The sequence below is a fragment of the Bactrocera tryoni genome, unplaced genomic scaffold, assembly GCF_016617805.1.
Source record: "Bactrocera tryoni isolate S06 unplaced genomic scaffold, CSIRO_BtryS06_freeze2 scaffold_25, whole genome shotgun sequence".
NCBI lineage: Eukaryota > Metazoa > Arthropoda > Insecta > Diptera > Tephritidae > Bactrocera > Bactrocera tryoni.
This window is the reverse complement of record NW_024395977.1, coordinates 8695622-8721051: the sequence shown is the minus strand read 5'-3', so window position 1 is coordinate 8721051 and position 25430 is coordinate 8695622. Positions and strand designations below refer to the sequence as shown.

The 25430-nt window shown below is 35.7% G+C and overlaps 4 protein-coding genes across 4 annotated transcripts; 1 reads left to right on the top strand and 3 right to left on the bottom strand.

The window, feature by feature from the left end:
• The first annotated feature begins 4697 nt into the window (after window positions 1–4697).
• Window positions 4698–5646, top strand: LOC120780660 (transcription factor Adf-1-like). The gene is made up of 3 exons (XM_040112921.1): window positions 4698–4927; window positions 4993–5149; window positions 5214–5646. Exons 1-3 carry the CDS (start codon window positions 4798–4800, stop codon window positions 5422–5424), a joined length of 498 nt encoding a protein of 165 aa, XP_039968855.1. The 5' UTR covers window positions 4698–4797; the 3' UTR covers window positions 5425–5646.
• Window positions 5643–7177, bottom strand: LOC120780661 (protein ALP1-like). The gene is made up of 2 exons (XM_040112922.1): window positions 6739–7177; window positions 5643–6673 (listed from the first exon to the last, which is right to left on the bottom strand). The coding sequence occupies exon 2, from the start codon at window positions 6504–6506 to the stop codon at window positions 5787–5789; it is 720 nt and encodes a 239-aa protein (XP_039968856.1). The 5' UTR covers window positions 6507–6673; window positions 6739–7177; the 3' UTR covers window positions 5643–5786.
• Window positions 7178–21094: 13917 nt separating this feature from the next.
• Window positions 21095–21809, bottom strand: LOC120780900. Its single transcript, XM_040113138.1, has 4 exons — window positions 21788–21809; window positions 21535–21726; window positions 21289–21468; window positions 21095–21227 (listed from the first exon to the last, which is right to left on the bottom strand). The coding sequence occupies exons 2-4, from the start codon at window positions 21676–21678 to the stop codon at window positions 21108–21110; spliced, it is 444 nt and encodes a 147-aa protein (XP_039969072.1). The 5' UTR covers window positions 21679–21726; window positions 21788–21809; the 3' UTR covers window positions 21095–21107.
• A 1697-nt stretch (window positions 21810–23506) lies between these two features.
• LOC120780494 (abnormal spindle-like microcephaly-associated protein homolog) lies at window positions 23507–24972 on the bottom strand. Its single transcript, XM_040112768.1, has 2 exons — window positions 24554–24972; window positions 23507–24496 (listed from the first exon to the last, which is right to left on the bottom strand). Exons 1-2 carry the CDS (start codon window positions 24653–24655, stop codon window positions 24221–24223), a joined length of 378 nt encoding a protein of 125 aa, XP_039968702.1. The 5' UTR covers window positions 24656–24972; the 3' UTR covers window positions 23507–24220.
• Between the last annotated feature and the right edge of the window lie 458 nt (window positions 24973–25430).

The window sequence follows — 25430 nt, the reverse complement described above, 5'->3', positions numbered from 1 at the left end:
ATGTACTTACCAAAATATGTACAAAGTGCTGTCCGAATCGTTTCTCCATTAATTGGGTCGTCAGATGCATATGAAACATCACACGGATTTTGGCGCCTAGTCTCCAACTCTTCCAAAGCGCGTAACCATTTAGCGTTTAGCGTGTCGTTGTTATCACTTAAAAAATTATGAAGGACGCAACATGCTTTTATTATTGAGTTGGCATTCCGTACAGAGTTGTCAATTCCTTTTCCGATGCGACGAAAGCGGTCCTTGAGGTTTCCAAAAGCATTTTCGACCACTCTACGTGTTTTCGAAAGAGTGTAGTTGAATACCTTCTCACCATGATTTTGATTTACACCGATTGGATACGGTTTCATCATTTGTTTGCTAAAACGAAAAGCCGAATCCCCAATAATAAATACTGACACATTTATGCCTGAAATGTCTAGAGACATTTCGCTTAGTAAAGGACAATTATTTATTTCTTTCTTAAGTGATGACGTCTCATAAATTTGAGAGTCATTATATCGGGTGATTTTTTAAGAGCTTGATAACTTTTTTAAAAAAAAAAAACGCATAAAATTTGCAAAATCTCATCGGTTCTTTATTTGAAACGTTAGATTGGTTCATGACATTTACTTTTTGAAGATAATTTCATTTAAATGTTGACCGCGGCTGCGTCTTAGGTGGTCCATTCAGAAAGTCCAATTTTGGGCAACTTTTTCGAGCATTTCGGCCGGAATAGCCCGAATTTCTTCGGAAATGTTGTCTTCAAAGCTGGAATAGTTGCTGGCTTATTTCTGTAGACTTTAGACTTGACGTAGCCCCACAAAAAATAGTCTAAAGGCGTTAAATCGCATGATCTTGGTGGCCAACTGCCCATGCATCCCGAAAATGCACTGTTTGGTGTGGTTTGTACGCTGGTGGAATCATTGGACCGTATTTTTTCAAAGATGCTGTTGGACGCAACGTTACGGTGAATGGCGATCGCTATCGTTCGATGCTAACAAACTTTTTGTTGCCAAAATGGAAGAACTGAACTTGGTTGACATGTGGTTTCAACAAGATGGCGCTACATGCCACACAGCTCGCGATTCTATGGCCATTTTGAGGGAAAACTTCGGAGAACAATTCATCTCAAGAAATGGACCCGTAAGTTGGCCACCAAGATCATGCGATTTAACGCCTTTAGACTATTTTTGTGGGGCTACGTCAAGTCTAAAGTCTACAGAAATAAGCCAGCAACTATTCCAGCTTTGGAAGACAACATTTCCGAAGAAATTCGGGCTATTCCGGCCGAAATGCTCCGAAAAAGTTGCCCAAAATTGGACTTTCCGAATGGACCACCTAAGACGCAGCCGCGGTCAACATTTAAATGAAATTATCTTCAAAAAGTAAATGTCATGAACCAATCTAACGTTTCAAATAAAGAACCGATGAGATTTTGCAAATTTTATGCGTTTTTTTTTTTAAAAAGTTATCAAGCTCTTAAAAAATCACCCGATATCACCCGGGACTTCCTACGTTTATGTAAGTAAAACGGTATCTGAAATTACATTGCAAACATTACTTATGTACTAATATTGAGTTTTTAGACTTTACTTAGCATCAACCAATGCCAATAAAATGGTGGAATACCATCCTTTATAATTATAATAGTCTGAAAACAATTATTAGACCATAGCGCAAATTTAAGATTTTATAACCAATATTTACCAATTGCTCCTAAACGTTGTGGGAATCCAATTACCTCGAAACCAGTTACCAATTCGGTTATATTTTCTCTGTTTAGAGGCAACAATTTAAAACAGGATGGTTGCAGTAATCTCCAGATTTCGGTGCAAAATTCCAGTAAAATTTCGCAAACCGTAGATTTTCCTACATCGAATATGTTGGCGATACTCTAATACTCTGCAGATGACCCTAAAGCAAATAATGTAATAACCACTCTTTTCTCTTTAGGAATAGCTTTTCGGTAATTCGTATCCATGCGGGCGGAGGATGTCACATAATTTATCAAAAGAACTTCGGTCCATACGAAAGTTCTCTTTAAAAAAGGCAGATTCCTGTCGTTGGCAATCGTGTTCCCAAAACTGATTCTTACGTTGCTGGAATTATTAATATATAATTGAAAACTTTTGCATCGGTAGGAACATATAGTATACACACTTTTGTCCAACATGAATTAATCGGCATCCCAAGGTCCTTTATTGAATCTAATACGATTAAATGTTGTTTCTTTAACTCGGCTATCTTTTTTGCCAAGGCATAGTGCTGAGTAGTAAGACTTTCTAATATTTCTCTTGAAGAATTGTCGTTGAGCAGAGTATTTATTTGGTTTCTCAAAGCCAATTCTTTCGCAATTAATATCTTTTTCTCAGAATTCTAAAAAATACGATCTTTAGTAACATTATAAGCAAATATTAAGGAAATTATTATTGAATTAAATTCAAAACTTACCATTCTCGTTGCTCAAATGTAAACAAACAAATAAATTTGTGAGTTGTCAGTAAAAACTTATCGAAAACACAAATTGTCGGTCCGAACGACTTAGATTCCACAACATCCAAATGTGTTTTCAAAATGTTTTCGATTTTGGTCCGAACATAGTATTAGCATCCAATCAGTTAAAAGTCCAGTTCCAGTCTCCCGGTAAGTCTCAAACAAAAACACGTTTGCTATCACTTTGAAGAACTATAAATTTTTGCAAATATTCTAGACCACTAAGAAACACGTCTACTTTCACTAACTACTTTCACATGTATACAAAGATGCTATATCTATACATATGTCATCACCATATTTGTTACAATTGGCATCTGTACAATTTACTACATTATACGAGTATTCATTCTTATATGTTCTATTTTACATGTTCATTTTGCATTGTATTCATTTTTGTCATATTCATTCGTTTGAGTTTAATAAAGTACGGTCATTTGACTCTGTCGTGAAGGACAGACTTCAGAAGTGGGATGGATCTAAGTAATTCAACAGTATTGCAATTGAAAGAAGCGTTGCAAAAGCTGAATTTAAAGACTAGTGGTACAAAAGCAGAATTAATAAGCCAACTCCAAGATATAGTTTCAGATTTGGTAAAGCAGGTTATGGAGTCAAGTGCATCATGTGAGGCAGATTTAGCGCAGAGAAGTGGTAAAGATCAGCATGAGAATGGTGAGTCATCGTTGAACAACGATCGGGTAAGGAGGCAGTTGGAGGTACAGGTTAGCGCGTTATGTGGTGAAGTGGTAATGCTAACTGCACAACTGCGTACTCTTCGTTCAACAGTTCCGGACATTCAGCATCATTTGCGTCGCAAGTAGAACGCAATTTATATCCGCAGGCGTATGTACAGTCGCACGCATATTTGCAACCGTCGTCATATCTGCATATGTATGAGCGGTCATGCCCGACAACGCAGCCAAGTACGCGGCAATCACTTACGTTGTGGCATCCGAATCCGAAACAAATGCTATCATTTTCACCCATACATACACAGGAGAATTACAGAAATTACATTAAGAATGGCACAGGCCAAAGGCCAGGCATTTCATTAGGGTTTTCTAAATATTCTACTACTAAAACGGCCAAATGCCTTAAAACAGACAAAAGTATGCTATACAATTTATTACTTTAAGTACGTTTTTGTTAAGTTATCAAATATGTTTCAATTCCTAAAATTCATAAAGAAGTAATTTACCTAGTTTTGATTAAAATTTTATTTATTGTGTCAAAATAATAGTAAATGTTCCCCATTTTATTAAAAATATTTGAAGAATATATCTATTTTTGTTTAAATTATTACATGTAGTTTTGTTTAGTATTGTACATATTATGTGGGTGAAAATAGGCATGCTGGGGAACCAAACATCCAAAATATATCTGTAACGTGCCTTTTTTGCAACCTCTTTACTATTTTTAAGTCCTTTCATTTAGATCTCTGTGCCGAAAAGTCAACTATTTCGATCAGGTGATCTCAGCTGTTAACGACCATATGATTCTTTTGTTACTTGTACGATTCTACAATGGAATCAACCGTTCATCATGTAACAACTTTTACTAGTAATTGCGACATAAGAAATTAATACGTCAAATGCGCACTTGCTAACAACGCCACAAAGAAAACCCATGCAGAACATAGAGAACGGTCAGCGCCTGGGTTCGATGAAACATGCACGAGAGCGGCAGAAAGAGCACAAGCAACAAGAGACAGAGGTTATACACCAGTGGTCGGCATTTCTTAGCACAATTGTGCAAATTAACTTCACACGTACGCTTACGCTCTATCGTTCAGTCGTTATCGAGCCAGCAACGAATTAACATCACGCAGGACTATACCGCAAAACCAAATATGCCCTGCGAGAAATATTTTACGATTCTAAATGCCTTTGGTGCCATGCAATGCCTTTTATGTTCCAAGTTTTTTAAAGATAATAGGGAATATATCCTTAAAAGACATTTTTTTAATTTTCATTATACTATTAATTATTTAGATTAGATGCTTAATTTTAATTCCAATTTCTCACTGGGCTACTTTTTTTTCGTGCTCACCAACACAGTGACAGATCCTCTCATGCCGACCACTGTTATGCCGGAATTACATGTGCAGAATTCTGCGTGCAGAAAAAAAATTTGTACTGATTTGACAGTTCAAATTCTGCACCTCAATGCAGATCTGCACGGCATGTGAAATTTGAGTTTCTCTGCGCAGAGGCAGTGCTGACAACATTCAAATAATTAATTTTTGAGCAAAGTCCGGCAACATTTTAAATTGCGCTCAGCTGTTCAGTGAAAATAAACAAAAGATTAAAAAAAATGGAAGAAAAATTAATTGAGTTTGTGAGCGAAAACCGGTTTCTTTATGACAAAAGTCATAGAAATTATAAAAATAGCTACCTGAGGGACGCCAAATTTCAAGAGCCATCGCAGAAATTGAATATTCCAGGTAAATCTTTAATTTTATAACCTTAACACAAAATTTATATTTATTCATGTTTTGAATGTTTTTAGGTGAGAAGCTAAAGGCCCGTTGGCGGACCCTACGGGATAAATTGTATAAGGACCTAAAAAAGAAACCGTCAGGAAGCGGCATGTATTCGCCACACAAAAAGTGGAAGTGGATGGAGAGCCTGAAGTTTTTAAAGGACGTTGAAATGGACAACTTGAAGTAGGTTTTGTATAATCTTGTTTTATTTGTATAATTGTATTATTTATTATATATGCATTTTCAGCACACAAGGCAATTATGGCACCGTGACTACAGAAGGTGACGACTCCTTCCTCAGCGACCTTGGCGAATCCGCCTGTAGCAGTATCAGTTTAAATATGCTTCCTCAATCACCACAGACGCAGACACAGTCACAGACACAGACACAGACACAGACACAGACGCAGACGCAGACGCAGACACAGACTGGACGAATAGAGACTTTCAAAGAGTGATGACGTTAGCAGAGGAAATGTTGGTCGTGGCCACGGAGAGATCCGCCATTCAATTATTTTTTGAAAGCCTTACCAAGCAGGCGGAGGGAGCTAACTTAAATAGCCTGGAAATGTCCGAGTTACAACTCCAAATGTCTCAAACATTCCACCAATTTTTAGTAAATCGCAAAAAATAAGTTTTAAATAAAATTTTAAATAAAAGCTCATTCTTTCCAAGTATATAAAAAAGTACAAAGTTATTTATTTATTTTGTAGTTGTTGTTTTTGTTATTTCAGGGCAAACAATTTTGAGGAATACAAATCCATACAGGTTACGTAGAACCAACATATTTATTTTATAATAAATTTATTGAATTATTTACTTATTTATTAAAGAAGAGATAATTTTTAAGAAGATCTCGGGTATCAAAAGCACTTCGTCTTGCGTTAGCGCTTGATAATATCGTACTCTGATGTAATGGCGCTACAAATTGTCTCCACTGCCCTTCAATTAGAATGCCACTTTCATTTACGTGGTCAACGAAGTTGTTGGGACAATAGAATTCGGCGTTATGGAACTTTACAAAATTATGTAAAATTAATGTAGCTCTAACTATGGTATTGGCATTTTCGGGAAACATATCCAAAGAATTATTGAGAACTCGCCATCTAGCCACTAAAATGCCAAATGTATTTTCAATTGTAACCCGCGCTCTGGATAAACATTTATTGAAGTGGTCTTTGTTTGCTTCCAAACACTTTCCCGGATATGGCCTCATCAAATGTTTTGTCAACGGAAAAGCAGCATCTCCCACATAATAAAATGGGAATTTTATCGCACTACGTGGAAGATTTTCTGCTTCTGGTAGGTTCATTGTTCCGTTTAATATTCTGTTTCCAAAACCACTGATTTTTAACACTCCGCCATCACTTTGGCTTCCGTAAGCTCCAATGTCTACTGCGGTGAATGTATATTTGCTATCACAAACGGCTAACAACACAATACTAAAATATTGCTTATAATTAAAATACAGTGATCCGGATTTTCGCGGACACTTGATTTGGACATGTTTGCCGTCAACAGCTCCTACAACATGAGGCATTCCTGTCTTGATGTAAAATTAATCGGCTATTTCCCTCCACTCATGTTCATTTGGTTGCGCCAAATATATTCCTGAAAGTTCATCCCAAATGGCTGCGGATGTTTGTTGATACTCCTACTCGAAAAGCCCAAGCCAACATCTGGCGGCAAACTCCATGTGCCAAATATCTAAGAGTTGATGAACATATGTACATATTTATTTATTATAAAATTTACAAACGAAATGTACTTACACTAATGTTATTGCCAGGCGACATTCTGCTGGTATTGGACGACGTATATGAAACTGTTTTTCTATACGCCTTTTAATTAAGCTTAGAAGAAGCTTAAATTGATCCACTTGCATCCGAGTAGCCTTTTGAAACTGAGAGGAATCATTGTTTTTTATATAGATGAATAAATGATTGAAAAAACTATGCAGCTCTCTCTCATTTTCCGCATATATAGGAATCGTCCACACCCGTGTTTTTTTATCACTTATCGCGCACAAGCTTAAAATATTAATTAATTTCTTTTTGGCAACTAGAAGTAAAAGCAATTGTTGCAATCTTTTTTTTCTTTCCACTTCCATTTTAAAATTTTTAAATTTCAATTTCAATTATTTATTGCAATCAGCTGATTGTCAAAATTTACTGCACATGTGTTTTGGCTGGAAAAAATAGTGCAGATCTGCACGCAGAATATCTGCACATGTAATTCCGGCATTATACACCAAGCGAAATAGCAGCGATTCTGCCTAAGTTCAACCCCATTGACAACACGTACACGTCGATACAATTTATAGAGAAAGTTGAGAGCAGCATATCATTGGAAAGACGCTTTCGTCATATTCGCTGTTCTCAGCAGGCTGCGGGGATTGGCTAAGCGATGAGCTGATGCACAGCCAGTATATCGTGAGTGGAGTGATTTTGTAGTTTGTTTTTTGGCAGATTTTCCGTGCGTTAGAAATTCTGCAGACACACATATAAGAATGATGAATACAAAAAGGGGTACGGATGCGAAAATTGATGAATTTAATTAGGTGTATTCAGACGGAACCTGTTAACTTGGTAATTCGTTAGTTCATACTTCGTTAAAAGGCTTAACTGTGAACATACTTTTTGCTCTACCTCTGTAGTATGGTAAATTTTGTTCCAAAACAGCTGATTCAATTTTATTAAAGAGTAAAAATGCTCCAACAATTTAAAAAAGTACTTAAAATTGATGTACAGAGGAGCATGGAACTAACTTTCAAATTATTTCAAGACATATTCAGTAAAGATGAAGATTTGGTAGAGGATACCATTGACGAGGTGTATGATGATTTGCTCATTACACTAAACTGTCGTAGTGGTGTAGAAAATATTGTTCCAAAGTCAATTCAGTGGTGCGATAATATTTTAACCACAATGGATGACAATCGGTTCCGTCAAATGCTGCGTGTAGACCGAACTCAATTTGCTCACTTATTGACCCTCATATCAAGTGACGAAGTTTTTAAATAATGTAGTGACAAGCAATTCCCGATTGATATACAGCTAGCTGTCGTTATATATAGATTGGGCTCTTCTCGCATCGATATGAAAAATTGCGAAAACTTTTGGGATTGGTGACGGAGGAACGTTAACAAATATTACTCGCAGAGTATTCAAGGCATTTTTAAAACAACTCCATTTATAAAATATCATGAAGCGTTCTTTTCCAGAAGTCATATATGTATATGCATTAAAGCTCAAATGGTTTGCAACTACAAGCTCAAAGTTCGCGATGTTGTCCTTGGCTACAGTGGCTCTACTCACGATGCAAAAATATTTAAAAACTGTACACTAAACAAATATCAGCCAAGATTCTTTTCAGGACAGGAGTGGATTGCTGGATACACTGCTTATCCCCTCAGTAACATTATTATAACGCCTTACAGAAGCAACTCTCAACAATTTGAACTACCTAAAAGAAAAAAATTCAACAAACAGCATAGCAAATACCGTGTAGGAATTGAACACTGTTTCGGCTTATTAAAAGAGCGAGTTTACAGTCAAAAAGAGCTCAGGATTCGAATTCGAAATAAAAGTAGTCAAAAATACTTTAACGAATGGATACTAGTATGCTGTATTCTTCACAATATACATACTACTTGATAACAGTGAAAATAAGAATTTCAACGAGTTCAAAACGATCTCAAATAGCTTTGAATTAAAAACACAATCGTTATATCATCTTATGTTTCCAAATACAGTTCAATTAAATTAAAAATTATAATTAAATCAAAAATTCATTTTTAATTTTTATATACATATGTATATATAAAAAGTATGTATCACTTCAAGATATCACATTTAGATATATTTGTACATTCTTAAAAATTATTATACATAACAATAGCATATAAAATTGTTTTATATTATATTTGTACTTTAGTTCAATCATTGCCAGTCTTTCGTTTTGCTCTAATTCCAATTTTTTATTTAAAACTTTTTTTTAACTTTTCTCTGTCCAAATCTAGTTTCAACTTTTCCAAATTTAACTTTTCTCTTTCAATTTCAATTCGTTGCTCAAAAAACAGTTCTCTTTTCTTTTGTATATCTTAAAGTTCACTAACAATATTCTTTGGAGCACATTTTTTCACTTTTTCGAGAAAGGACGGAGGGGTGGGAGGAACTGTTGCTGCCTTTGCTCCTACTGTTGTCTGTTCTGCTTCGTTGTTAAGGGAACCCGATGGTTCCGCAGATGATTGTGATGATTCGGCTGAAATTTTCAATACCTCTACAATGCAATACGGTGTCCTGGCTGATTACACCCAAAACACTTTGATAGTGGTTTCCGAGCGAACTTTTTCATAAACAAGGATCTGAGCTTTTAATTCTTCTATCGAACTAGCCTGATACAGTTGTTTGGTCTGATATCTGGGATCCCCTGTACAAAATATTCGGTGAGACTTCTTTCGTCCAGCTTTATTGGCCTACTTATGTCCATAGAGCTATAAAGATACTCGCGATAATCTTCATTTAGGCACTTTTGCGATTCCTAAATGCTCGATGTACTTCGATTGACGATGTTACTACTCCAAATTCTTTTTGCAAACATTGTTTAAGTGCACTCCAACTAGTTATGTCCCGTTGACTGCGAACGAAAATTTTCGCGGCACCCTTCAATAATTGTTTCCTGTATATAAAATTTTGTAAATCCCCCCAACGAACTGCCATGGCATTAGATTTAAAATCAGCCACTCCTCGACTGGGTGTTGCCCCGTACCACTAAAAGTTGAAAGAGATTCCTCGAGATCGCGTAGAGTGAAGACCGGAGACCCGGACCCCATCGACGGCGACATGTTGTTTTGCACTCAACTAGTTTCTAGTCAGTCCAAAATGCTCACAAAGTCTGTCCTTTAATATGTGACGCAAGTCAAGTATCTGGGACTGACTATGAGTGAAAGAATATGTTTTACTCCACACTTGATTAGGGTTAAGGAGCGGATACTGGCGGTCATAGGCAAAGTACGACGCATCTTTAGGAGTGATTGGGGTCTCGGGCGTCGTGTTGTCCGCACCATATATCGTGGCTTGTTTGTGGCTTGTGCCACTTATGGTGCTGCTGTATGGTGGGAGACAGCAGTGGCGGCCTCGGGTCGCCAAAAACTCCTCTCGGTGCAGCGTTGTATGATGCTTGCATGTCTGCCTGTATGTCGTACTGTTTCGACAGGGAGCAAGAGGCTGAAGTATAAGTACATTCAGGATGTTGGGTTTGTTGCGGATAACCCAGACTTCAGATTTTGTCTGAGTGTGGGTTTTTTGCTTACGGGGCATGGGCCTCTGAATGCATTTTTGCATCAGAGGCACCTATCTGGTCGGTCCGGTTGTTTTTGCGGGGCACGGGTAGAAGATTGGGTGCATGTTATTGCAGAATGCCCGATGTACTCTGACATTAGGGATTTGGGAGGTATGGAGATAAGCTGGACAAATGGGCACTTAGATGATAGTGGTGTGATCTCCACTAGTCGGAATACCGAATTATTAGGGTTGTTTGCGCGTGAGGTATTTAAGCGGCGAAGGCGTTTAACTGTGAATTAGGGTTAGTTTTTAGTATTAGTGTTGTGTGTTGTGTTGGGTATTTTTTGTGTGTCAGTGGGGTCCAACCTCACCTTCTTTATTGGCCACCAGTTCAGAGCAGTATGGAAGCTCAACTGGTAGTAGTTTCGGCTACGAGGTCTGACCGGAGACTTAATTCTGGCACCACGGGGAGCAGGAGCCCTTGGAGGTAACTCCAACCTGCTCATGCGGACTGGACCCTCGGGGAGTCTCGTGGTAGTTGTGGTTTGTACCCAAATGCGGGTAGAATTTACTTTTTGTTGGTTCGATGTGGAGTTTCATTGCAACCGGGTGCCGGACCCATAGTACGGCAGAGGTTTTAGATGGGCTTCGAACCCCAACAAGGTGGTTAGTGTGTCCATTCCACACAGTCAATTTGTACTGAAAATGCCTGGCATTTTCACGGCGCTGATCATCGCATTGACTTGATCCGTTGTACTTTTGAGTACCGTGGAGTAAGGCTGACGTCAGCAGGTACCTACGTTAAACATTCCGGTTGTTGTTGTCTTTTAATGTGGCTTTACGGCCATTTGTCGATAACTCCAGTGTCAATAATTTTTCCTTCAAACCGTTCACTGTCAATAAAAAAGTCTGTTGCCTGTCGAATGTTAACAAAAATAAATGGTATATAATTTTGGATACAAATAAGGTATTTATTATATAATAAGTAAAAGTAAACCTTAAAATATACGTTGAAAAGTTTTGGCCATTGTATAGTAACTAATGAATTAATGAATTAATTTCGGTATTTTTACAAAATGTTTTACATTACTCTGTAATTTTATAAAATGCTTCTCTTTTGACAATTTTAATACAACTTTTTTCTTTAAATTGCTTAACTCGTACTTGTCTTCTGATTACGTTTATATATCATCATTCTTACTGCTACTGTATTCAATTGCTCACCGCTTCAACCACAGCTGCTTACAATTTTCTATGCACTGTCAATCAGGTATCAATACCATATCACCACCAACGCATCTACACTGCGCTGAACAACAACAGCAGGTTTTGTCACTAACGCATCACCACAGCTCTAGTCCGAACAACTTGTCAACAGTTATCATACGCTGATCTTAAATCACCATCAGCGCATCTACACTGCTCTGGACAACAACAGCAGTTTTTGCCACTAGCATCACTACTACGCTAGTCCGAACAACTTGTGAATAGTTTATCATACGCTGATCTTAAATCACCCCCAGCGCATCTACACAGCACTGTACCGTAAAATCAGCTTTACCCACTAACGCATCAACACAGCCCTTGTTCGCAAACTTGTCAATAGTTACCAACTGAACTCTTTGTTCATATTATGCTTCACAAATAAAACTCAACACCATGTCTATATACTGTACTCATTGTGAGAGTATATACTAGCTGCTCTCTTCAGCTACCGCACGACACCATTTGACGACACCGTCTTTTCTTGAATTTACCGTTGATTTTCGCTAGCGTCCTAACGGACCTTGTAACTGCACTGAATAGTGACGCCACTCCACACGTACAGTTTCTTTTCTTAAAAACGTTATGTGCCACAAGGAATAGACAATCTCACAGTTTTTTTGCTTTACGCAAACCCTTTTTCACACTGTAATCCAAATTTGCCGATACCAATTTATTTCAGTACTTAACTACGTCTCACAAAATTTAGCTCCTACGCAAAGTCACCTTTTGCTTTTTAAGAACGTACAAAATAACTTCATATTTTTATGCTCACCAAAGTTTGTATACATTAACGCGGACATTTAACACGACACTTTCCATTCAATTTGCGTGCAAATTAATTTCATCCCACTTCTGACACCACTTTGTGGGGGACTTTCTTTAAATTAAGCGCTTAGTTTCTTTTTAATGGATAAAATAATATATATAATCACTCAGTGAAATATATATATATATATAAGTTAGTTTATTTTAACAAATATTTTTTGGAGGGCACGTCCGTATTCTGTGAAGTTTCAAAATCAAGTGTCTGTCTTTTTAACCCTCGCTGTCGGCGTTCATTGCTTTCGTTGAGTCCGTTCATTCAGGGTGTATGTTTGGAGTTGCATTCGTGCGCGAGTCAGGTTAGGTCAGGGTTGCAATCCCACATAGATGGTATATCTATCTATACATTTATAAATTAATGCCATTTTTCGTTGTAATTTTATAACTTAAGAATTGGCTCACCTATCCAAACCAAATATTTAGGCTCTGTTTCGACCATTGGTAGATGGGGAATGTGAAGTGTCCACAAAATCGAATGAGAGGTTCTTCAGTTACAAACTTTTTTGTAAGATATGTATTCAATAAACATAGATGCATATCTACATACTTGTATATAAAAATTAATGCCACTTTACGTTGTTATTTTATAACTTAAGAACTGGCTCTCTTATCCAAAGCAAATCAGTTAGCTTTGTTTCGACTATTTAGTTCGCACAAAATTGGCTGAGCGGTTCTTCAGTTATTTCATTTTTTGTAGCAAATTAAATAAATATACATATATGGTATATCTATATATTTAAAAATTAATGCCACTTTTCGTTGTAATTTTATAACATAACAGCTGGCTCACCTATCCAAACCAAATCAGTAAGCTTTGTTTCGACGATTTTGTTTGCACAAATTTGGCTGAGCGGTTCTTCAGTTATCACATTTTTTGTAGCAAATGAATTCAATATACATAGATGGTATATCTATACATTTAAAAATTAATGCCACTTTACGTTGTAATTTTAGAACCTAAGAACTGGCCTGTCCAAAGTCACACTGACTCACCTGTCAGTTATCACATTTTTGTAACAAATGAATTCAATATGCATATATCGTCCCCTCAATTTAACAATAGCGTATAATTTTTTTGGGGTTTTGAGAAAATCGAGTTTAAAGTTTTTGTCAAATCAGATGTCTATTAAAACCTCAATATCGCGGTAAATAATAATTCTTCATAGTGGATTTTTCGATGAGTACATTATACCGTTTCTTGTCTTTAAATTTACCAAGTTTCTTTATTCTACGCATCCTTTAAGACCCTAATTATGTTATTCAAAGCGCAAGTCCTCCATATAGGCCATTTTATTTTTTAAGGAATTCGTATGATGTATCTGATACACTATTTTATTTTGTATGGTATACGCTGTTTTATTCAATAATTTTACGGTATTTTTATTAAAATATTTGATCTCAAAATATCAATTTGTAACATTATAAAACAGTAATTAATTCATAGTTTTGTTAATTCAGTGGCATTTATTCATTACTTTCCAATTTGGGTTATTATAAACCAAAAATTATGACACATGAAGGTATACATTGCGTAAATCAAAAATAACTAGAAATTCATTCGTCTTCATTCTCTTCCTCTGCTACATCTGGCTCATCTAAACAATTTCGTTTGTTTCCACCTCGTAAATTAAAAAAATGACTGCGAGCCACGAGGAATTACACTCTTTTGCACAAATTTTAAAGATCATGCAGCTTTCGATTACAAATTGGCAGCTCTTTATTGTATTTGCCAGTAAACGAAAAGTTGAACACCTCTTTTTGAGGTATCTCTATGTCCGGCAATCCCACAGCGAAATCAAACTCATCAGTCTTTGGAGCAATTTCCACAACGACTGGTGGTTTCGTGTCACAGCCTGTTGATATTTACCTTGCTTACTTCACTTACATTATATAAAAGACGATACTCACTCAGATGTTTAAAATCCATATTTTTAATGAACAAACTTTCTCTGCGAAATGAATTTACAAGCTGAAATTTCAAATGACTACAATATTTCCTTGGCATTCATGTAATCAAAACAACGTAAAAATCGCATAGGCTACTACTCTTGTAAATTTCTGATAAAACTTTCGAATTTGTATTGAAAATAAAACAGCTTATGTGGAGTATAGAAATGGTCGGAATAAAACTATTTCTCAAACAATAGTGTATATTATTATAAGCTATTTTATGAGTTAAAGTTTTGATAAATTGTATTTATTTCTACAGGCTAAAATGGAGTATAATGCGCATACACTATTATTCTTTTAACAACTTTGCAGTAGCAATTTCAAGCAAAATAGCGCATATGAGCTTATACACTTATTGAAGGAATTTTTTTGAACATGAAATTATACACCATTTTTTCCAATGACATTTTGACCCACTTTGTGGAAGTAGAATTTGACGAAATTTTGACCAGACATAGAATCAATGATGGAGATTCTAAATATGCAATAAAAAAATAATGGCGTATGAGCACATACGCTATTGTTATATTGAGGGGACGATATAGTATATAGATGTATATGCATTAATATACATATATATAAAGTAATAACACTTTTCGTTAATTTTATAACTTAAGAACGGATTCACCTAACCAAACCAAATATTTAGACTTTGTTTCCACTATTTAGTAGATGGTTTATGTGAAGTTTACACAAAATCAGTCGAACCCTCACTCGGCAATTTCATAGGCCAAAAAAAACACAAAGTTGAAATTTGCCACTGTTTGTATCAAAGCTATTTCTTAAAATACTAATAAAACTAACGGTAAATACATTCGTAAGGGCTACGAGAAGCGAAAGAAGTGAGACAATAGAAACACACGCTGTGCAGTGAATATCGGTTAAAAATTATCTCTTATAATAAATTAAATTGCAATATAAATTCGTTTTAATCGCCAAAATTCAAAATGAATATTGAGAAGAAATGTATATGTTATATAACAAAGTGGTTTTTATATAATAATATGTTTTTTTATTGTTTTAAAACTATTGTTTTATAAATGCCTTTTGGGTGGCATGTTTTTCTTTATACATCGATTTAAGTTATAAAAAAGTTGTGATCCCTGTCTCGCCCTCAAATGAGTCAAGTTTGTTTATATTAGATAATGTTTTCTTAGTCTATGCTTCTCTGCCATCTTTTGCCCCTCTCTTTGTTATTCACGTTATTCTACCAGGCATGTAATGTATTTGTGTGTTAAATTTTATAATTTTTTGTATTTACGTGTATGTATGTACATATATACGCTTATGTATGTTTTTGTTCGTTTGTTTTATACATTCATTTATTCAGGCGGTGTATACTTTCACGCCTATATATTTCTGAATTTTTAGTTTGAAGTAATGTCACTTATCACCGAAGCAAATTTAATAAAGCATCAGTATCCAATTTTTAGAATTTGTCAACAAAAAGTTTAATATTAACTTTTTACCCTGCTATGTATAAAAACAGGAAAAACAGTTATCCTGAGCAAAAAAAGGTGCCAGAATCTGATGTTGAAGTTGAGCTAAAAATTAATGGACCACATTGCGTCACGAATGTAATTAATTAATTCATTACCGAAATGCACTAGATTTGCGCTAGATCCTGCAAGGGAATTAACCTCAAAATATTCCTGGTGTTATCTTCCTTCGTCAGTCCATAAAATTTTAATTCACGCTCCCGATGTTATTCAATATGCACCAGTTTCAATAGGAAAGCTCTCAGAAGAATCTGCTGAGTCAAGCAATAAAGACGTTAAAATGTATCGACTCCATCATACACCAAAGGACTAATAGGTCGCTACAAATCAGGACTTGCTAAACCAATTACCTTTGAGCTCAGATTCTTTCATCACCAGTCAAAGAAAACATCATGCAAAAGTAAATAAATTTTATTAAAACCAGTTTTTGATTTCGTCGTACCAGCTGTTCTTTTGCATTTCTCGAAAACCAATGGTTTCGGTTGCAGCTGTACGTAAGAAGTTTGAAATGCCGTCCCACAGTTCCCTTATACCGAGTTGTTGACGAGTGCTCTCAGAGAGCAGGAGTGCAAGCCGAGTAGAAAATCGTTCGGCTGTCTGTTGTGATTGCAGCTTCTCGACGTCGAACCTTCCTTGTGTTTGTTGACGTGCGTTTTTTGCTGCACAGAGGCGGGTGCGAATCTTGGCTGCAACAAGATAGTGGTCCGAGTCGATGTTAGGACCTCGGTGCGCACGCACTTCTAAAACACTGGAGACGTGTCTTCCGTCTATCACAACATGCTCGATCTGGTTGGTGGATTTTCTACCCGGGGACAGCCAGGTGGCTTGATGAATTCTCTTATGCTGAAATCTAGTACTACAGATAACCATATTTCGGGCCCCGGCGAAGTCAATCAGCCTCAACCCATTTGGGGAAGTTTCGTCGTGGAGGCTGAATTTACTGACCGCAGTGCCAAAGATACCTTCTTTGCCCACCCTGGCGTTAAAGTCGCCAAGCACGATTTTGATCTCGTAGCGGGGGCAGTTGTCTCTGGTCGCATCGTCCTTCTCTTCCGTCGGTCCATGGGCGCAGATCAGCGATATGTTGAAGAACTTCGCTTTGATACGGATTGTGGCTAGACGTTCGTCCACCGGGGTAAAACAGTACTCGGCGACGGAGTCTTTCTCCCACCACAAATCCCACACTAAATTTGCGTTCCTTTATATGGCCACTGTAGTAAATGTGACAAGGACCTACTCGTCTCACTCCTTGTCCCGTCCATCGCATTTCTTGGACGGCGGTGATGACATCAACCAGCTGGGCAGTAGCACCACCCCAAGTAAGGAACCGGACATTTCAGGTGGATGCCCTCAAATCATAGTCCTTAATTCGTCTGCCATGGTCGTCGTCAAAAGGGAGGTCACTCATCCGAGGCTTGTTTGTTGTTCCTTTTCACTGGGTGCGAGATTTACGTGGCGGGTTCCAAACCCAGCGCACAACCCTGCGGAGGGGATGTTTCGCCTTCTCACTTTAGCTCGCCTTCAAACGGATGTTTTTAGGCTACCCAGAGGATACTTGGTCAAAGATCGGAAGTCGTGTGCTGCTTGAGCCATGTGTAAAAGAATCGTTTCTGGCCACTCCCAAGTGAATGGCGATCAGAGAACTTTCATCACTTGCGTGAACTTCCACACATGACTCCATCCTACATTATAAAAGGTCCAGAGCCATTGTGTTGATTAATTTTTGGGGCATCTCAAACATCGAAGCTTTTTTTGAGTCATTTTCAACAGTGCAATTCGGCATTTCAAATGACATTTTTTGATGTTACAAAAATGTTTATAATCTTGCCACCTGTTGCTGTTGGGAGTAAAAAAGTTGTTGCCAAAATTGATTGAAGTTTTTTTTTACCGCGTATCTCTATGATTCCAACTGATATGCCATTTTTATTCAAACGATTACACTTAAGTTTAAAATATCTAACAAATAATAAAATATTTTTTGTTTGAATAAATTGATTTGCTGTTAAAATAAAATTATTTTATTATTTCATTTTGTTCGTAGCGAATCACTTGTCGGACCGCTAGTATATATGTATATACATATATGATATCTTAATGAAACAAGGTATGCGTTTCTTGGCAAAAAAAAGAACGAGCTCGTAGGTAGGAATCGGACCAGTGCCATGTCCCCAAAATGCCATTAACCCAAAACCCATAAAATGCCATAACTAAGCATTAAATTAAAGTGCCCAATACACTACGTCAGCATGCTGGCGCAATCACCTGATGGTGCCAACAAGCTTTAAACATATGTACACTACACCAGCATTTTGTGTAATATTAATTTTTTTACATATTGTATATGGAATCGGTCGTTATGGACGGAGACAAAATTTGTGCAGGAATTATTATCGCTATTGTCTTCTAAAAAAACGAAAAAATGATAGAAAAAAGCGTGTTTGGATTAAGGATTGGTTAATATTCCGCACTCTTAATTCTTCACAGGCACGGGATTGATTCATATAGATCAATAAATTCTCCCCAAAATAGCTTTTCATTTCAACTCATATGTATCTGAGCGGAGCGTCCGACCTGTAATAAGTGTACTGTAAGTATCATAAGCCACTATTCCAATTTCATTTAGCGCTAATCTTATAAAACCTCCTACCGACGGTTTGAAAAGAGGCCTGAAAAGCCACGCCTACTTCTCATGTAACGCAGTTTTAAATTCCATCTAATTCCTTCTTTTTCCTATGTAGAAATCACCAAAACCTATAATATTACGGGATAAAACTTTGCACGAATAATGACTTTGAAGTAAAGGCTTATGACCAAAACTTGTCCAAATAAAACCAAACTGTTAAAGCCCCTAGGTGTCAAATACTTGATCACAGTACAAAGTAGTTCACTTTTTATCGGTCAATGTGTGAGTTATGTATATAGTGTATTTGAAATAAGATAGATAATTCTTTCTTGATAGTAGTATGCCTGTGTGCTAGAAAAGAGTCGAATTGGGTTAATACTCCCTTTAGCCCCATATACCTAATCAAAAATTTTCGAACTTCCGGTCGACTTCATACCGTATATAACGGTATAAATTTGTGCTTAGAGTCAATAAAATGACGATATAACTACATATAACTAACAAAGCTTATGTATCGGAAGGTACTCCTTGGCCTTAATCCTAGCCAGTTGCAAGAGCTCTCCTTACTTGTTGATTATATAATAATTTTATTTTAATCATGTCAGTTTTTGGGTGACAGTTATATATTCGTCTTTGACTGTATATTTATTGCATTCGAATAACTTACATCATATAAGTATGTTTGTTTCATGTCGTAAACCTGCCCCGAAAATGTTCTAACTGTATCAGTGCGGTGGACGGTGGTATCAAACGATTTCGGCTACTACAAAGCTGCTGTAATTGAACATAGTTACTTTTATTTGGGAATAATATGGGTAAAAAATATATATTATTTATAATTTTAAAATATTTTAATCCATTAATTTGTACAAATACATACGTAGAAAGGTGATAAATTTGTTTAGCTTCTGGAGAAAAATCCCGAAGCTAGCAACAAATTGAAAACAGCAAATATGACATTAATGCCCGGTTTCACAGTCCATACTTATGTTGTACTTAAGATAAAACAGGAAAATATTGTTTTACAGTTCATACTTATGTAATGCTTAAGTACTGAAAAGGGGAGACTTACAGCCCTATTCTCATGCCCTCACAAAAGTCACCAACCTCACTACAGTGATGTTTCTCACTATAGTGAGGGTTACCTTATTCTGGCGAAAATTCAAAAGCTCAAATGCTCACTATTCTCACAAATATCTGTGACGTGTGAAAGCAGCCATCATAATACAAAACATCTGTGTTTGTTTTGTTTTGCATATTTGACATTTTTTAAAATATTGAGAATTGAGTGTTATTAGCATGGAGGAACTATTATTTGTATATGCGGCAATTGTTGAGAAGGAGGAATCGGGAGGTAGGAGAAAAATTTTAAAGGGTTTGCGAGACAAAAGCGATCCCTTTACTATGCAAGACACTGCATTTATTAACACATTTCGATTCCCAAAATCGCTATGTAAATTGCTGATAAGTGAATTGGTGCCGCATGACGTGCAGAAGTCAAATATTCCTTTTGATCTGCGTTTCCTGACGAGTTTATATTTTTACGGGCATGGCTTTTATCAAAAATGCGTTGGTAATAGTTATATGCTCTCTATGAGCCAATCCTCAGTGTCAAGAGCTCTGCACTTTATTTCAAAACTGATTGTGGATGTTAAGGGAAGTGAAATTTATTTCCCTTCAAGCGCGCAGGATGTGTCAGATGCAAAGAAGGGGTAAGATAAATAAATAAAAATAAATATAAATAAATAAATAAATTTTTTCTTAAAGATTTTACACGAAATTTGGGATCAAGGGCACAATCGGCGCAATCGATTGTACCCATATTAAGGATTGTTTCACCCTCAAGCACAGACGCCACTACTCCTCTCTCACTTTTTATGAACCGGAAAGGATTTTACAGCCTTAATGTAGAAGCAGTACGTAATGTTCTATATTATACAAACTATTTTATTAATACATATGTATATATTTGCATTTTTGGCAGGTTTGTGATCATCGACTTCTGTTCACCGCTGTCAACGCGAGATAACCCGGGTCTTGCCATGATTCTGGTATTTGGACCACATCCCCAACACGTATGCACCTCACAAATACTTATAGCACGTGGTGATTCGTGGTTGTTAGGCGACCAAGGATATCCATTGGAGCCATGGCTGTTAACGCCAGTCGCTGAACCTTCAAACGCAAGGGAAGTGCGTTACAATAAGTTGCACGCCAAAGCACGTAATACCATTGAGAGAGCCTTTGGTGTTTTGAAGTCACGATTCCGATGCCTCTCAAAACATCGCATTCTTCATTACAGCTCTAAAAAAGCGTATTTGATTATTTACGCGTGCACAATTCACAACATTTTACTGAAGCATGGTGTGGCTGCAGACCTTGGCTTTGAAGAAGTTTTAGAAGAATCACAAGACACCGAAATTGTTTTCGAAAACCCCAATTTTAGGGAGGGTGCTAGAGTAAAGAGAACGTTACATTATTTCTTTATAATATACATATGTATGTATATATTTCCAGTGGCGTTATGTACTATAAATACATATATATATATAATATATATACATATATGTAAGTTACTGTCTGTCTCTGTACATTTTACTTCCTCTAAGAATGAATAAAAAGACATCTACATATGTTTAAATAATTCATTTTATTTTATTTAATTTTTTTTATTTTTTACATTCTTATTTCATTTTTTACATTCTTATTTCATTTTTTACATTGTGAGTGAAGGTGCTGGAGCAGGGTACTGGAGCAGGCGATGTTGGTGTTGGCGAGGAAGCTGGAGCTTGTGTATTTATATACAACGGCAAAACCTGTAAGTATAAAACGGACCAATTATTGCCTCATGTAATAAAAAAATATATAGTAAATTACCTGATGACCCAAAGTCGCAACACCCGGCAATCCATCCACCGCTGCTGCCCCAAATGTGGTTATGGCTTGCTCCTCGAATGGAGTCATTCCACTTATCGGAGGGCCTCCACCAGTCGCTTGCGCATGGGTCTTAAGTTTGCGCGCTCGCGATCGCAACTGGTGTTTCCAATGCATTAATGACTATGGAAATATACATATGTGTGTATTTTAGTAATGTGACACAAACAGAAGCATTTATTATCTTACCTCCTTCCACTTGGCTGCCGACCGAGTTGGGCCTCTTAAGGCATTTAAATTATCTGCTAACTCCGACCAAAGTATATGCAGCCCTTGAGGGTTGGTCGGAGTTAGCTTCCCCCGTTGCAACTCAGGATGCTGCTTGCAAAACATTACGTAATGTTGCAGCTGCTCCTGCGTTGTCCTCTCCGTTTTGCACGCCTAGGAATATAGGAAATTATTGTATATATATATATATTTTAAAATTTGGAAAATTACTTACATATGCTGATTATTCATTTGTGTGTCCATTTTTGTTTTGGTTTTTTCAGAATAGGGCTGTTATTTTTATTAAAACAGCTGTTTGACAGCAAAAAGCTTTTTACCTCACGTGGTGACTTTTTAAAGCTTTTTTCTTATGAGGTTTGAGCAAGAATAGCCTCACAACATATGCCTCACAAGAAATCTCTCAAATGTTTCCTCTCAACTCAGTTGAGAGGTTTTTTCAGAATAGGGCTGTTAAGCAGTGCTTAAATAACAGCTGATTTTTGTTTTGAATTTGCTTTGAATTTTCAGCGACATCTTTCGTAGCGTAGGGCAAGTGTCCGTTCGTTTGCACTCAATAACAGCTTATACTTTTCCTTCAGTTCCCGTAGGTGCTCCGACTCGCTAGTGATGAAATTTGGGGTTCTTTTGTTGTTTTCATCAATTTTTGATATAATTTTCCTCGCAAATTTATGTATTGTCTGTTATAATTTAAATATTTCAAACATATTTTTATGAATGACAATTGTAAAACATATGTTGCCCATAACGTTGCCCATAACGTTGCCATATATCATAATAAAATTTTATAGAAATTGAGCATTGACTGTGAAACGCAAACGGCCACTCAGTTTGCAACAATACTTAGCTAAGATTTTATTTAGGCACAACTTAAGTATGGACTGTGAAACCGGGCATAAGGGACATAAATAGTAGGCTCAATCTACTATTCCTAGAAATGTACTTTGAGTAATAATAAATTTTTTAAACGTTTGGCTCCTCTTCATTCATTTGTGTTGAATCCACTACACACAAAAACGGTGTTCATAATATTTTAATCCTATTTAACAACCATATATATCGTAGTCTGCGCCAACTCAAATTTAAAATTATTTAAAATTCATTCTTGATAACTACCGACAGTAAGGAAACGGAAACTTTCGAGAAAAAAAACAAATTCTTCTTTTTTTTAAACGAAAATAATTTATGAATTCACAACAAACCATATTTAAAAGTCGTTTAATTGTTTGTAAAACTGTGACTTACTTGTTATTAGGAAGCTCTAATGAATTTGACCAACTGGCTTTTTTTTTAAGTGCAGCACCCCATGCGCAAGATTTTGGTTATCGCAATATAAATCAAAACTAATACCCACCACTTAATGAGCAATAACTGAATTGAATTATTTTACTTTTCTTTTACAAATATTTAGCTGTTTAATTATCTGTAATTTTTATGTTGGCAATACCAATGAAACTTCGACTGAAAATCAAACAAAATTAAGAAGGCTTTCGCTGTTATTTCATGTAATGTTTATCACTGTAAATCCTTTATATAACTTATAATCAATAGGTTTTTAATACATATCCACTGAATAGGGAAAATGTCTTATTTCTGACTTTTAAAAAGTCGTTTGAATACACATACGAACTATTTTGTTTCTTGACAAGACAGTTGCTTGAAATCTTAGTAATGTACATAGTATATTCTCTTTAAAGTAACGGTTTGTCTTTCCATTTACATTTTAATCTCTCCATGTTCAATAATGTTTGTAAATGCGTCATACATACATATCTTTTATTCAAAACAATTATTCCAACTGTTACCATTATAATTTATTATCTCATATATGAATATAGAATTAGATTTACATATATGTAAATGCGGCTGAAGGCCTCGTAGCCAGTGCTGCGTTTATGTATTTATATAATAAAACTCTTTTTGTTATATGAATTGTTATAAATAAATAAATAAATAAATACATATATGTACATAAATGCAATATTTTTGCTGTGTGGCCAAACTTAACAACTATTCATACTGACATATAAGCATTCATAATGTTTTAAGGTCTTAATATTGTTAGTAAATAAAAATATTCCTAAAATTTCACAAACTTATTTTATTTCTACCAATAGCAAAATATTAGTATTTTGATGATTTATAATTTTTGTAAACACGAAATTATGGCAAAGCGAAATTACGGAAAATTAATTATAAGCCTTTGGATTTGTATAAATGATTTCTAATTTCTCAAGACCGCTTAATTGGAAGATACAAACACTTTATTAATTCATTTGCACAACATAGTACATATGTATGTAGATTCACAAATGAATGTTTTAGCTTATACCATACCTGCATCGAATTCTGTATATTTATGCTTACAAATGAAATACCCCAATAATAACTTTTTCTGGCATTATTAGCAACAAAGACAGCAATTAAGTGAATAAAAAGCAAACAAATCGCTAACAGCGTAAAAGCACTGAATATTCTATGGTCAGAACAATTATGTTTTATGCTCAGATCAGAAAAAATATTTTTTGCTAAGAGCATTTAAGAAAATTTAAGAACATATATTGAGAAAGTAATTAAAAAAACATACTTATACATATATGTCAATTTTACAGGTAACTAGCAGTCATTATGTTATTACACTAGGTTAATTTTATTTCTGTTTCAAGTGTTGTGTTTCTTTCCGCGCTTTGAAGCCTCGGAAGCTTGCTTGTATTTTTGTTGCCGCATCCATTGCAATTTTCTGTTTCTTTCGCACCAAAAAACCACGTACACTTGCTTGTATTTTAGTAGCGCATTGATCTTCCTTTGTAGTTATTTCTACTTCTAATTTAGAACTATTTTTATTTGCGGTTGTGTTAATATTTTGTAATGTTGTGCTATTTCCTATATTTATATGCAATGGATCCGACATCTGCTGCTGTCTTTCCTGTATATAGAAATTCGGTGCATTGATTTGTGATTGATTTTGCATATGTTTTCTTACGCGGTAGCCACGAAATCCAGCTTGTATTTTGATGGCTGCGGTTTCTTCCCTCAGAATTAGTTGGCCAAAATTAGATTCAGACGAACTTGGATGAATATGCATTTTGAACTATTATATGTTTATATAACACTATTTTTTATTTTTTCAATATAAAAACGCGCAAAAATCACTTATGCAACTAAGCAACGAAATACAATTACATAGATGATATGATCGCATCTGTTTTGAAAAAATAATAAAAGTAAATTTGTCCCACGTCCTTTTTCCTGTATTTTTCAAAAGAACTTGTTTAAACTGCTAAATACTCAGAAACAACACACGCAACTATTTTTCACACTGTTTTCTTCAGTGAGTTGTTTTGATTTTTACTTTCAATTTTTCTCCGTTGGGAATCGACCACATTGCTTTGATTGAATTCTGTGAATGATGCAATGACTGCTCTGCCCACTATGAGGTAGTCACATATCACACAAAATCAAATCAAAAATAATTATGTATTCTCGCTTGTTTTTACACACAATATATTTATATACATACATACATATGAATATATATGTACATATGTAGATATAAATATGTATAAATAAAATTAGAATGACACTTATGACGGTTCCTACTTATAGTTACTGTATGAAGAGGTGTACACTGTGCAGGACAACCTGGTTACACTACTCTTACATGTACACAATATTATGCATGTATTGGCGTTATTTAACAAAACTGATGTATTTATATTTTAGAATTAGATAGTACGAAATCGAAAGATTACTTGTTTACGTTTTACGAAGAGCACGCTATTTTAAATAACATCAATAAATTTGAATCTATAATCTGGGTAATCTCTTACATGGTGAAAAGAGAAACTAGCTTAAAATAA